The 14,130-nt window shown below is 38.4% G+C and overlaps 1 protein-coding gene across 8 annotated transcripts in view; it reads right to left on the reverse strand.

Annotated features, from left to right (window-relative positions):
- Positions 1-319: 319 nt before the first annotated feature.
- LOC135199417 (matrix metalloproteinase-2-like) overlaps positions 320-14,130 on the reverse strand; it is a 16,928-nt gene continuing 3,117 nt past the window's right edge. For 2 of the 8 annotated variants that reach the window (XM_064227433.1, XM_064227435.1), the window contains exons 2-9: positions 9,599-9,733; positions 8,035-8,134; positions 7,322-7,600; positions 6,629-6,765; positions 4,103-4,228; positions 3,116-3,348; positions 2,655-2,799; positions 320-730 (exon numbers count right to left, since the gene is read on the reverse strand). In XM_064227433.1, coding sequence (XP_064083503.1) covers positions 4,135-4,228; positions 6,629-6,765; positions 7,322-7,600; positions 8,035-8,134; positions 9,599-9,733 — 745 coding nt within the window. In that variant the 3' untranslated portion in view covers positions 320-730; positions 2,655-2,799; positions 3,116-3,348; positions 4,103-4,134. Of the gene's footprint in view, positions 731-2,654; positions 2,800-3,115; positions 3,349-4,102; positions 4,229-6,628; positions 6,766-7,321; positions 7,601-8,034; positions 8,135-9,598; positions 13,879-14,130 lie in introns of those variants that run through there. The other 6 variants (XM_064227437.1, XM_064227436.1, XM_064227434.1 and 3 more) reach the window with 6 other exon arrangements.

Consider the following 14,130-nt stretch of genomic DNA (forward strand, 5'->3'; position numbering starts at 1 on the left):
CATTAAAACTTATTTTTTTATATGGAAAGTATCTGACAAACTGTTAGTCAGCCTCAATACTTGTAACAGGCCCAAGGTTTTGTCAAAAAAGGCCCAAGGTTTTGTCAAAAAAAAAGAAGAAAAAAAAACGGTGTGCACGCCTGCGTCAAACAGTACTTTGACCATCTCTCTCTCTCTCTCTCTCTCTCTCTCTCTCTCTCTCTCTCTCTCAACACAAAACATCACTATCGAGTTCTTTGAACGTTTTCTATGAAACAAAACCACAATCGTGGGGAAACTCTTCCACTTTAACCTTGAGGCTAAGAATTTTGTAAGACCATCTGATTTTCTGTTTATTCAATTAATTTTCTAAGATGAATCACTTTATAAACTAAAAAAAAAAAAACAAATTACAGAAAAAACAAAATGATCAATCACATCTTTGTCACAGGAAACAGATCTAAACATCGAGAAAGGGAGTCAGTCATTTTTGTCGAGTATCTTTTGTCACGAAATGCTGAGAATTCAGGAACCACTGAAGCCACACATCCAGGTCATTTCAGGTCAGTGAATGTCCTTCTGTCATCTCCTTCAGGATCCAGTGGGCGGCTCGTCCAGGGTAACGACAGGACGCCTTCAGGTGATGCTGGGCGTCAGGACTCCAGTGAAGGAACCGAAGTCCCGTTTTCATCCTCTGGACTATGGCCACTTCGCCTTCAGGCAGTCTGACCAGACGGATTTTGGCACTTCTCTGTAGGAATAAGGGGGATGGTGAGTGCTCAGTGTTGGTTTTGCTACTTTATGTGAAAGAGCCACAAATTTTGTCGATTTCAAGTGCTGAGTGGCATAAATGTTAGTCATTCTAAGCTTTGCAAGGAAATAAATTCTAGAAAATAAGTGAAGGACTGGCATAAATTTTAACAACTTTAACGCACTGAAGAGGAACAGATTTTAGCAATTTTAAGTGCTGAAGGGCATGCATCTTACAAATTTTAAGTCCTGGAGGGCATACATTTTAGGAGTTTTAAGTGCTGAAGGGCATGCATAAATTTTAGCAATTTTAACTGTTGAAGTAATTTTAAGTTTTGCAGGGAAGTAAATTTTAGAAACTAAGTGCAGAAGGACCATAAATTTTAATAATCTTAAGTACTGAAGAGGCACAGATTTTAACAGTTTTAAGTGTTGAAGGGGCATAAATTTGAGCAGTTTTAAGCTTTGCATGGAAGTAAATTTTAGAAAGTAAGTGTAGAAGGGGCATAAATTTCAGCAACTTTAAATACTGAAGAGGCATAAAGTTGAACAGTCTTAAGTGCTGAGGTGCATACATCTTGGCAGTTTCACGTGTTGAAGGGGCATACATTTTGGCAGTTTTAAGTGTTGAAGGGGTATAAATTTGGGCAGTTTTAAGTGTTGAGGGGGCATAAACTTTGGCAATTTTAAGTGCTGATGGTGCATAAATTTTAGCAGTTTTAAGTGCTGAAAAGGCATAAATTCTAGCAACTTTAAGTACTGAAGAGGCATATATTTCAGCAACTTTAAGTGTTGAAAAGGCATAAATTCAAGTTATCAGGTTCTAATACTGTTCAGGAGAAGAAGCTGAGAGCTGTTGGATTGTTGAAATAGTTTTCTGCAACTTTACACACCAGGGGTACATATGTCAGCATTTCTTAGGTTAGAATACTACTTGAAATGATAAATACTCTCTGGCAACTGTGTTTCAGTTCTGTCAGAAACTGATGCAGAATACCTGACTAAGGAAAACTGTTCTGACAGTTTACACAACAGAATAGGCCACAGCAGAAAGTAACTGTTGGCCAGAATTCGCATTTGAAAAGGAGAATGTGTCATGGTAACTATGCTCATTAAAAGGAAAACAGCTGTATGAAGTTTTTGCAGTTTTTTGATGCTGCTGTGCAGATTACAACTTAATTTTTTTTTTAACTTTATCCATCCAGGACCCATAGCTAGCAAAAGTTGAACTGAGCTTAACACTAGAGTTTGTAAGGGATGGCAAATATCCATTATTACATTTTCAGTACTGAATTTCACAGGAGTAATAAATTATTATTATTATTATTATTATTATTATTATTATTATTATTATTATTATTATTATTATTATTATTATTATTATTATTATTATTATTATTATTATTATTATTATTATTCTGCTGATGGTGATGATGAACCCTATTCAATAGAGCAACACCACAGGGCCCACTGACTTGAAATTTAAGGAGCTTCCAAAATATATCATGGTGATCATTAGAAAGAAGTAACAGAAGGTAAAAGGAAATATACAAAGAGATCAGATGTCGGACAAGATAAAACGATAAATTAATACACAAATAAATAAAGAGATATAAATATAAATCAGTAAATCCAAAGTGAAATGTTTTCGGGTAACAAAAAAGAACAGTGTTGATTACATAAAACTGATTAGTACACCAAAATTATCTTGCAAAACAGAGCAAAAATATAAAATTAAATATTTGATTTATTAGAGCAAAACGACAAATTAAAAAACTAAAACATATACTAGAAGGAAATACTAGACCTATTTCAAGTATATAAAGAGAGAGAGAGAGAGAGAGAGAGAGAGAGAGAGAGAGAGAGAGAGAGAGAGAGAGAGACTGGTCACCTCAAGAGACAAGCCGTGAAATAACTATACTAACCTTTAGATCTGACCCGAAATTTGGATGATACTTCCGGCCGTGGGACCCACTTGTGCAGGGTATGGAAAGGTACCTCCTGTTTGGTTCCCTGAAGACAGAAAGGACGAACTCCCCTTCTCTGTATTGGTCCGAGGCGCGTTTGAATCTGAAAATACGAATTAATATTGAACCAGATAGAACAGAATAGGATACAATATAGAATTGAGGCCGAAGGCAAAGCTCTAGGACCTATTATGTGGTCATTCAGCCAAAGTAAGGGGAATATGAGTTAAAAATCCTTAATTAAAGGCGTAACAGTAGGAAAACCTCGCAGTTGAAGCACTATGCAACAACTGTCAGGAAAGACCCTTCAAAGTAATGTCTACAGTGCACGGCATGAGGTGCATGGCACTAACCCCCCATAAGGGATCACTAGAATCAGGTCATCACCAAAAATCAATGAAAAAAATCAAAATACTTACGAAAACAAACTAGATTTCATATCCTCTCCCGAATGGCCACTACTGGTTCTAGTCGAGCCAATATCTCTGACAGGAGGAGAAGAAGAAGTTGACAGGAGAAGATGGTCTCCAGCTGACAGAGAAGAAGATTCTTCGACAACAGCTGACCATCTCTGTCCCTCCTGCACAGCTGTCATCTTGTACTCAGGATGGTCTGCCAACCTCAGCTGGTACCAGCTGTCGTCGTTCATTTCCTGTGGGGGTGAAGGAATTTGTTTTTTCCAATAAGTGTTTATTCCCCCACACTGCTGGATTGTGGAACAGCCTCCCTGAGGATGCCCTGCAACTGGATCATCAAAAATCCAAGCGAAGATGGAATGCACTGATCTCCTAGGGGGATTTGCCTCGTATTTGACTTATTTATATAATTTATTGATTTATCTATTCATATGTTAATCTGACTTTTTTTATTTTCTAGCAGCTCTCTCTGTATGTCCTATTACCTTCTGTTACTTCTCTCAAATGAACACTGTAATATTCTTTGGAAACTTCAATTTCAAATCAATGGCCCCTTTGGAGCCCTTGTCCCATATGAATATGGGTTTATCTTTTGAAATAATAATAATAATAATAATAATAATAATAATAATAAGAATAATATAATAATAATAATAATAATAATAATAACAATAATAATAATAATAAAATGGCTTTCAATTTATGATAAACAGTTTCATGATCATTGAGTAAGAATATTTTACAGAGTAGTTAATATAACTCTTCCCTTCAACCCAAGTTGTGGGGACATCATAAAAATTCCATCAAAACTGTCTATTTGTTCCAATAGGCTACTTCTTGATATTCCTGAATTCCTTAAAGTGTACCCATTTTGATATAAAAGAGATTCATCATTAATTTGTTCCGAAAATACGACTTGAGGTAAACTCTATTATTATTATTATTATTATTATTATTATTATTATTATTATTATTATTATGAAGACTTACCAAAAAAGGCGTCTCGATCGAAAGGTTAGCCATCATGAACTCCAGTTTCGGAAGACTTCCAGGTCGGTAACTGGCAGCGAGAAAGACGTTCGCGGTTCCAACAACGAAGACTGACCTGTCAACCCGCTGCCAAAAAGTCTGTTAGTGACTGTTCCTTTCTTTTTCAGAAGACTGTCAGTCTTCTTGACAGGTCATAGGAAAAAGTGAAGTGTATTGTAAGATTGTAAGGTACAGTTGTGCAATATTCTTGGAGGATTACAGAGATAATCTATGGATTGATAACGAGATAATGTTCCAGGTGTCGAAACTTCACAAGAGAGAATGTACTATATTTTGCCCCTAGTTGTGATGCATTTTTCCATATTTTCCTCATTTGCCTAAGTAGAAATGCGTATTGTACGAAAGGAAGATATTGTGTTTTGTTGTAATTGTATTTAGTTGGGGACAGCATAGTGTTTGGTTATTTTATGCATTAGTTTGTAGTATATAGGCTACGTGTAATAGTACTAAGTATCAGTCGAAGGTTGTTTGATTGATTCGATAGTCAGTCGAACGTTTGGTGTTATTCGGCCAAGACCCTGAATTCATTCAGGGCCATAATTTTAAACTACCACCTCCGACGAAGAAGTTGTTCGCGGCTAAAATGGCGAAGGCGATCAGAGGATGAAAACCATTGGAAACGAAGAGAAAGTCTTGACCACCTCTTCATTAATCTCTTCGTGTATTTTTTGTAAAATTAAAAGAGAACCGCATAACTTATGTAAGTATTGGAACGTATAAAACATGCCAAATATCTTAGCAGTCCATATTTTTCAGTACTTCAATGCATATATGGTGTTATTTACATTCTTGTAAAAGACTGTCTTTGTACTTAGAAGACTTCACGTTCCCAAGTTCGTCACTTCGTGTCTGTCGGGTGTTTATGAGCTTCGGAGGTGTAACAGAATCGTCTTTCACCTCTTCTTGGATTATATAATCAGCACAACGTATTTTAGTTAGGCAAAACAACCACTGCAAAATAAATGAAGATGAAAAGAACCACAGATTAACGAACTTTTCGAAACTATTTCCAACCAATCAGCTTCAAGGAATGGTCGTGACGTAATCAGTAGGCGGGTCTTAGCTGTAAAGCCAGCTGGACTCTGCTGTAGGAATTGTATTAATGCACAAAACAATTGTGTAAGTGATTAAGTTAATATATATATATATATGTATATATATATATATATATATATATCTATATATATATATATATATATGTATATATTTTTATATATATATATTATATATATGCATAAAGTGGTATACAAGTAGAATAGCCGTCTATCGATCAGAATTAAATATTTGTTTACCACTTCTGGCATACCAACCGTCCCGTACAGTCCCTCTTCATGAAAGCGCTTCCCCTATGTTTCTAAAATACCACTCCACGAATGAATTTCACGAATAGGCACTTCATCGAACAGGGAAGGTGGTAGTGCAAAAATACGGCCCTCAGTCTTGATACAACTCCCAGGTAGTGTGGTTGTATTAGAAATGATTCATGTAAACAGTCATAGTTATGCTTCCATCTGGACGAGACATTGTCCTGCGATCACCGAGAGTCATCGGGATCTCCAAGCCTAAACCACTTAAGTGTTCCTATCTGAAAGTTCATTTGGGGAAATTCCTTTAAAAATATGCATATCTAATAATGGGGAGAATTTATCCTGTGTTCTTTGGAAGAAGACTGCGAAGTGGAGTGGAGTTTGTGCCGACGCCAATTTCACCAATTCGTGGTAGAGATAACGAATTCATCATTCGCATTAACAGTAAGTTAATATCATTCATACACTCATTAATGTACACAACACAATGTAATATCTTGAATGTCATTTAGAACGAGTGAAGTAACTTGGGTGTCGTAGTATAGAACTTAGGCTATGATTAGGTTAGTACGCTACAATTTACTTTACGCTATACCTACGATCCCCAGTAATTTGAAATGTGCTACTTAATTGGGAGCAAGTCAGAATACAAGGATCCATAAAACCTGAAGGACTCTATAAACAAAGGATTGCAAAGGCTGACTCATTTTAAGGACTCTAAAGGCTAAAAGAAAGAATTGAGTATAAAGCAAAAACACCAGAAATTCAAGGACTCAGGGGAAATCATTTTAAGACTGGAAAACTAATAAAGGATTCAAGGACCCCAAAAATACTGTAGGAAAACAGGTTCAAGAATGCCAGAATCCTTGATTCGTTGTGGCACAGAAAATCCAAGGACTCTGGAGGAGTTAATCAATCCAGGACCTCCAGAATCCTTTATTCATCAAGGCTGAAGAAATCCAAGGACTTAGCCAAGGGACTCCAGAATTCTTGATTCATCATGGCAGAAGAAATCCAGGGACTCGGGAGAATGCTAACTAGTCCAAGGACTCCAGAATCCTTGACCCATCATGGCAGGAGAAATTAAAGGACCCAAGAGAACACAAACTAGTCCAAGGACTCCAAAATCCCACACCCATCTTGGCAGAAGTTCCCTTACCTATACATCCTGGTCATGCGGTCGCGGAATCTCTTGATGTGGATGGCGAAGCCCTTCACCAGGAAAGAGAGGGGATTCGCTTGCCTGCCTGGGATGTCTTGGAACATGGAGGCCTCCAGCAGTAACCTTTCCATGACCTGGAAATTATAGGAATGTTAAGCAATTTATGCCTGTTAGATCTTTTTAGGTCTTCCTCTCCACCTTTCTCTGAACACTTCTGAAACATATACTACTCTTTTTCACCAGCACATAATCTTTCATTCTTTCTAAGGAAACAAACCATCTAAAAGGGCTCTGATCTGTACTTTGCCCCACACTAACATTTTTACCACTTCTGCGTATCTCTATATATCTCACCCTTTTAATTCTCATTATACAACAAATATTATACAAATGATGATGCATCCCTCTAGCTTACACATTCTCTCTTTCTTTTGCATTCAAACATACAGTGGCCTATTGGACTGTAGAATAATAATAATAATAATCATAATAATATTAGTAAATTAATGCAGGTGCTCACCTGGGAGCCAAAGGACAAGGACAAAGGAACTAGTTACCCTCCTACACAATCCTACTGCTTTGTTTGTCGACACTCAATCCCCTTCGATAATAATTATAATAATAATACGGAAATTACACAAACAACACAACCAACCTTAGGCCCACAGACCTAGTCCCAAGCCGCCTCACCTTCTGCAGGTGGGTCTGTCGCCTTTCCTCCAGGGCGCTGTAGAGATCGAGCAGGGTGTAGAGCACGTGGGCATCGCAGGGCGTCGTCACACCCAGGTGGTCTGCTACGAAGTCCTCCACAACCTTCAGGAAGTCCAGCTCCTGCAGGAGAGACCTAACGTAGGGCCTCAGCTCTTCCATCGTCATCTGCAGAGGATTGCTCTCCAGGTATGTAAGAACTCTGTCCGCAAAGCTGAGGCTATTGGCATAGAGGGTGGTGATGTTGATGATGGGTTTTGCCTGGGGTGGTTAAGATAAGCTATAATTATATTGCATTTTAAGAACCCCAGGGGAAGCCCATCAACATCACCTTCCTTGGGGTAGTTATGATGAGTTATGATTATATCGGATGGGTTTTGCACTCGGGTGAAGCTGGTTCACTCGGTGGAAGTTGATGAGGGTTCACCAGATATTTTTCCCTAGCTAAAATGATGTTAATATTGAGCTTTATTCTGTTGTTTTAAAATTTTGTTTCCTCTCAATACTGATTATACATAATGTACATATGTAGGTATATGTATACAACAACCTGCATTTCCTATGATATTGAGGCATCCTCTCAATCTCTCTTTTCACCACTCTTATCTTCCATTCTCTGTACATAACTGAACCATCTTAAAGACCCCAAAACAACTCCTATAGGTACTTTGAAAGCTGCTGTCTCATAAACTCACCTGTAGTGAATTCCTCGATATTCTGGTCACAGAATCCTGCTTCAAAAATATGTCCTCTGTCGAATAGCTGCTGTTCAGGCCAATGTAGTCATTCCACAGCCTGGGGAAGATGGGAAAATGTTACTTTGTGTTATATCAAATGCGCACCAAGATTATACAACAAAATACCGCCTGAAGTGAAGATCATATAAGGAAAAAGCAAATTCAAAAAAGAACTTAAGACTCTCCTATTCTGCAGGAGCTACGATACTGATGAGAAAATACTAAAAGACAATTATAAAATATAAGAAGCAACTATTTAGAAAATCTGCAAGGGCCCCCCAGTGAGGGAATCATTCCTGTGGAGGGTAGTACATAAATACATAAAACCAAACAAAGTAAACAATGGTTAATATATACATATCATATATATATAATATATATATTATATATATTATATATAATAAATATATATGATATATATATATATATATATATATATATATATATATATATATATATTATATTTTATATATATATATATTTGTGTGTGTGTGTGTATACACGTTACAGTGAGTATGTGAAATCCCCTGGGCCATTCGGTTAGGAACATTTGATTCCAGAGGGCTAGTACTAAACAGTGAAACTGTAGTTGAATCACTGTTTCACCGTGTTTAGTATTAGCCCTTTGGGTTCAAATTTTCCTAAACGAATTGGTCAATAATCCTTGATTTCACATGTTACGTGTAACATGTATAAATAGATATACAGGGTGTCTCAAAAAAATGTACTCACTCTTAGAATTATGAGAAAACCTTCAGGAATTTGTTGGTCCACAAATTACAGAGATGTTTGGTGAAGACAGCGATATTTACTTTCAGCAAGATGGAGCACCTCCCCACTACCATCGCGATGTACGAGCTTACCTTGATGCAGTGTTTCCTGACACATGGATTGGACGAAGGGGCCCCATTGAATACCCTGCGCGTTCCCCAGACCTAACACCCATGGACTTTTTTTTATGGGGATACTTAAAAGACAACGTTTATGCCAACAAACCAAGGACAATTGATGCATTGAAATTGGAAATTGAAAGACAATGTCGTGATATTCCTAATGACATGTTTCGCGACGTTTGCGAATCCCTTGGTGCGCGTTATCAGCGTTGTCTGGACAATAATGGTCATCAATTTGAACATTCGCAAACATGATTCTTCAAACACATTTGTCTCATGTATTCGATGCTATTTCATTTCGCTCTATGTCCATAAATAAAGGTTTTCTCATAATTCTAAGAGTGAGTACATTTTTTTGAGACACCCTGTATATACATATACACTTCCCATTATTACTGAGACGCAGAACCAATAATGGCTACATATATATGTACAAAAAAGGCACTATTGTATAACCAAAGTCTCTTGTACTGGAAAGACGTTGGCGCATTTTTCCCAAAAAGTTTGAGCTTGCTTCACGATACTCAATTGACCAAAACACGTCCATGATTCTTATGAGAGAGAGAGAAAGAGGAGGTTGGCGGGGCGGGGGATGAATTAACAGCCCTCAACAATTTGGTAACACTCACTCAATTTCTGCCAGGTGGAATGAATTTGAAGGTTCAGTCAGGACCATTATTACTGCAGTAGCCACGAACGCTGAAATACTTTCCATAATCTCTCTACCTCTCATTCTACTATTTCTTCTTCTTCTTCTTCTAGATCTGAGGGGAGAACATGGAAAAGAAGTTTTAAACCTATGCAATGTCAAAAGAGTATTAACCTTTTTCTTGAACTCTGTAAGTTTCAGTTAAATCTTTCTTCTTCTGCAGTACAATTCTGTGGCAAGATCTGAACAGGTCTGTAGAAACAGAATGACCCTTTATAACTTAGTGTAGGTTTTAGGGCTTATTCACGGATTTTACGTAAACTAGGTTGTCACTTCGACGAAGAACAGGTAGATATATTATAAAAGTATAAAAGGATATTGGTATAAAAACAGGATATATTAATATTGATAAGGGATGAATCCACAGAGCAAGAACTAAACCACTTGAGAGTATAGTGAAACCGATATACATTTGCTAAAACAAAATGTAATATGAGAAAAACCTCGGTTTCAACCAAAGAAAAATGTGTTGTACCAACATTAAGGGTTAATAGAAACATATTGAATAAACCACCGGAAAAAATGACAAACCCACCGAAACGTGAACAATGTACAATGATCAACTTACCTAAAACAAAGGATAAAACAATGGGAAATAGATTTAAATAAAATGGGGGAAGCCTGTCTTACCTTATTCATTTCAGTTTCAATGAACATCCTTACTGGCTGTTATATTTCACAAGAAATTGAGTAATTTATATTTCATGAATTAAAAATATATAAAAAATATTGTTTTTGTCTTTAAGTACTAAAAACTGGGGTCTAGCTGTACTAGATCAACATTTCAGTAATGTTTCTCACACAAACAGGTCACTTTCACCTAAAACTTTAGTTAGTTTACACATTTTTTTCTGCTGAATCTAGTACTCTAATCCTTTAAAGTCCAGAGACACCACTTATTCTAGACCTGACTAATCCTTACAATATATTCAGTCACGTGATCATAGAGAACAGTTCACTCAAGCAAACTTGAATTACTCCTGGAAGAGTTGATAAATTACTGCTACAAGAAGGGTATGGTAAAGCCCAAGCTGACTGGACCACTGGTTGTAAGGAGCTGAAGAAGTGAGGCAGAGAATCCGTGATTCCACTCTCCTGTTGGGGCAGCCAAACCAGTATGGACCAATTGAAAGGGGGTCTTCAAGGTTCATCCCACTCGCATTGAATGTCCAGAACATCTTTCCACTGAAGAAATATGTCTTGGCCCTGAAGGTCAGTGCACCAGTGTAGTTCTCGGGAAGGCGTCGCCACACGCCGGAATCCCTCGGATAGTCGAGCTCAGCCTGGTAGTCGTAGCCGAGCCTCCAATAGGAGTCATAGCTGAAGAGGTAGACTCTCCCATTGTACCCCCAAGTCATTGCGGCATTGAGTCTGGTGGCGTTTACTCCTAGACTCAGCAGCACATCGCTCTTGGCCAAACGGAGGCCGCCGTCCAACTCATAGTATCTTGTCCCAGATATCAATACAATGTTGCTCGCCTTAGTTTCGTACGCTGCGTCTACGCGATCTATTTCCTGCGGCAAGCCTACAAAAAACTTGTGGATCAAGTGGGGGGCCCCTTGCTCGTAGAGTCGTCCCTTTCTACTGATGCGCCAGTAGTGTTTACCTTTGAAGAAGAAAATTTCCTGCCGAAACACAGTCACAGCATCGAAATCTGTGTTGCACATGTCAGGGACTCCTTGCCTTGGTTGGCCAGATTTGCATGATGCTTCGGGGATTACTGGTGGCCTGGTTGGTTTGGGAGGTCTCCTTGTTGTAGTTGATGGCACATGAGGCTTTGGTGGCCTTGGTGGAGGACGTGTGCCAGGTTGAGGCCTGCTTGACGGTATAACTGGTTTTAGTGTTGTTGTTGTTGTCTTTAAAAAAGGAGTCGTCCGAGGAGGAAAAGTGTATCTCTCTGTAGACTCAGGTACTTCAGGCCTTCCATACAAAGACTGTATCCCACGTCTGTCGTCATCTGGCAACTTGTTGAAATTCACGGGGAAAGTCTGGTAGATAGGTGACATGAGAGCTTTATCAACATCAGAGTGCGAGAGCCCCAACGAGTGGCCAAGCTCATGGGCTGCAGTAACCAACAGACTGGTGGAGACGTATTCCACAACCTTCTCATGTGACACGAAGTTCTCTGCGTCGTCGAAGTGAATGTCCCCACCTATCCCAGGTCCCGGATAATAAGCATGTGCCAGAGTTCCACCCCGCCCGTCAAAACTGTTGTCGTCTCCATGATCGCCTTTACGGAAATCCACGAAGATGTCGATGTTGGAGGATTGGGGACTCACTTCCTCGAAGACAAGCGTCGATTCCTGCTGCCAGAGGTTCATGGCAGCAATCAGCTGCTGCCTGACGACGTCCGAGGGAAGTCCAGGTCGGAGAGACGGCGTCCTGAGAGTCCATTTCAGGTTGGTTTTACGCCATATGGAGCCTTGTCTTATGTATCTCTTGAGTCTGCTCGACGAATTGATTGCGACCTCGCCGTTGTCTCTCTCAACTCCACAGAACCTGACTGTTGGGTAGGGATGGGATGTTCCATTGGGATGCTGTTCTTTTGTTCTTGGCTCCTCCAACCTTTCTGTGCCTTTCTCCGAGTTTTCAGGCGTTATTGGAGTGACAGAGAAACTTTCCTCTGGTTTGCTGCTGCATCCTTTCCAGTTTGTCTCATTGGATTCGTTCACTTGGCAAGATTCAGGGGAAAATAAATCATCGACCCCTACGCCATCCCCACCATACGAAAGAATACTCTCGCACAAGAGTAATATTGATATGAAGAAGATTATAAGCAAGGTCCTGAGCCCCATCGTTAATGACGATAATGCCTCTTAGTTTCGAAAGGGTTAGTGTCGCCAGCGATACTGTGGCACTTCTCAGCTTGAGGTTTGGTGTAGTGGACAAGGTTGGCAGACGTCTCAATAAGCCGACAAGGCATTGCCTGCCCTTGAATATCAACTAGAGCCGTGAAAATGTCTTGTTGACCATCTCTAAAATGAGAGTGAGTGTGACTTTCAGCCTCATACCCGGTTCCTTAACTTTACTCGCGACAATAACTGCAAAAAATAACAAAACGTGGCAATGGGGATATCAATACAGGTCGCCCAAAGGAGATAGATGATAAATCGTTCACCGGAAATTTCGCAAGTGTCGAAATGTATTAAAGTACTAAACAGCTTGATTCTAAACTCCGGACGAAACTGTACGCAGCTACGATTTTAAGAACAAGTGACTGTCAGTCAGTCAATCCATAATTTAAGATCTGTCCTTTTGAAATAAACTACCAAATCGTTATTGTTTTTACTTCAAGTCAGGCAAGGTGAAAAAGGAAAACACAAACACTGATTTCTAACTCAGGAATGAACTAAGAGAGGCCTGTTTTCCAAAGAGAGCAGGTTCATAAAATTGACAAAGGCTAGATATAGGAGTTTTAACAATCACAATCGTTGCTTGAATACTACATCTCTCTTCTTAAGAACAAATTGTAAAAAAAAAAATACAATCAGATACGTGAAATGAAAATCATATCACCTACCCATTTTAATCTTTCCCTTAGAGCTTAATTTTAAAAATGTTACCTTAATTAATTATAGGTGCCAAGCCAGCTCATATATAGTTTTTTTTCTCTCTCTCTGTTTTACTTAAGGTGGCGTCTTTTTCTATTCTCTCTTTCATTAAAATATTTATCATCTCTTTCTCTTCTTGTGACACCAAATAATTTAACGTTAAACAATCTCTCTCTCTCTCTCTCTCTCTCTCTCTCTCTCTCTCTCTCTCTCTCTCTCTCTCTCTCTCTCACACACACACAGAGGATATGAAAAGAACTGAATCTAAACAAAACCACCAATAGCAATTTTGGACCTAAATTAACGATGCCAAAAGTGATGATGACGATTAAGACGGTGTGAACATTTCATAGAAAAGCTTCGTAAGCTTTTTCTTCTAAGGTTTAGAATAAAAAAATCTTATCCTTGTTTTTGATATACAAGACGACCCGAAGCTCAGTGGTGTCTGGAGAATGAGTAATTACGAGTTAAGTAGGTAACCAAATGAGACATAAGCAATTAGGTAATACATAAAACACTTTCTCTTTCTCTCTCTAGGGATGAGGGTTATAGCCATCACGACTTTTTTCTTGACCCCAGAAAATGTTGGTACCTATTCATATGAGATAGAGAGAATATATATATATATATATATATATATATATATATATATATAATATATATAGATATTATATATATATATTATATATATATATATAGTATTATAATCTATATATATTATATATATATGCAACTGTAATGGCCACAATGCCCTCTAAACTTCTTGAATTCTTTGTTCTTTTTTTGGATACGGTTGTCACTACAAAGCCTGAAGATCCAACTCCAAGGAAATTTTTGAAGCAATTGTGATGTCCGGTACTGGGAAACGAACCCAGGTCACCATAATCACAAACGTGTATCT

The sequence above is a fragment of the Macrobrachium nipponense genome, chromosome 25 (genome assembly GCF_015104395.2).
Source record: "Macrobrachium nipponense isolate FS-2020 chromosome 25, ASM1510439v2, whole genome shotgun sequence".
In the NCBI taxonomy this organism is placed as follows: domain Eukaryota; kingdom Metazoa; phylum Arthropoda; class Malacostraca; order Decapoda; family Palaemonidae; genus Macrobrachium; species Macrobrachium nipponense.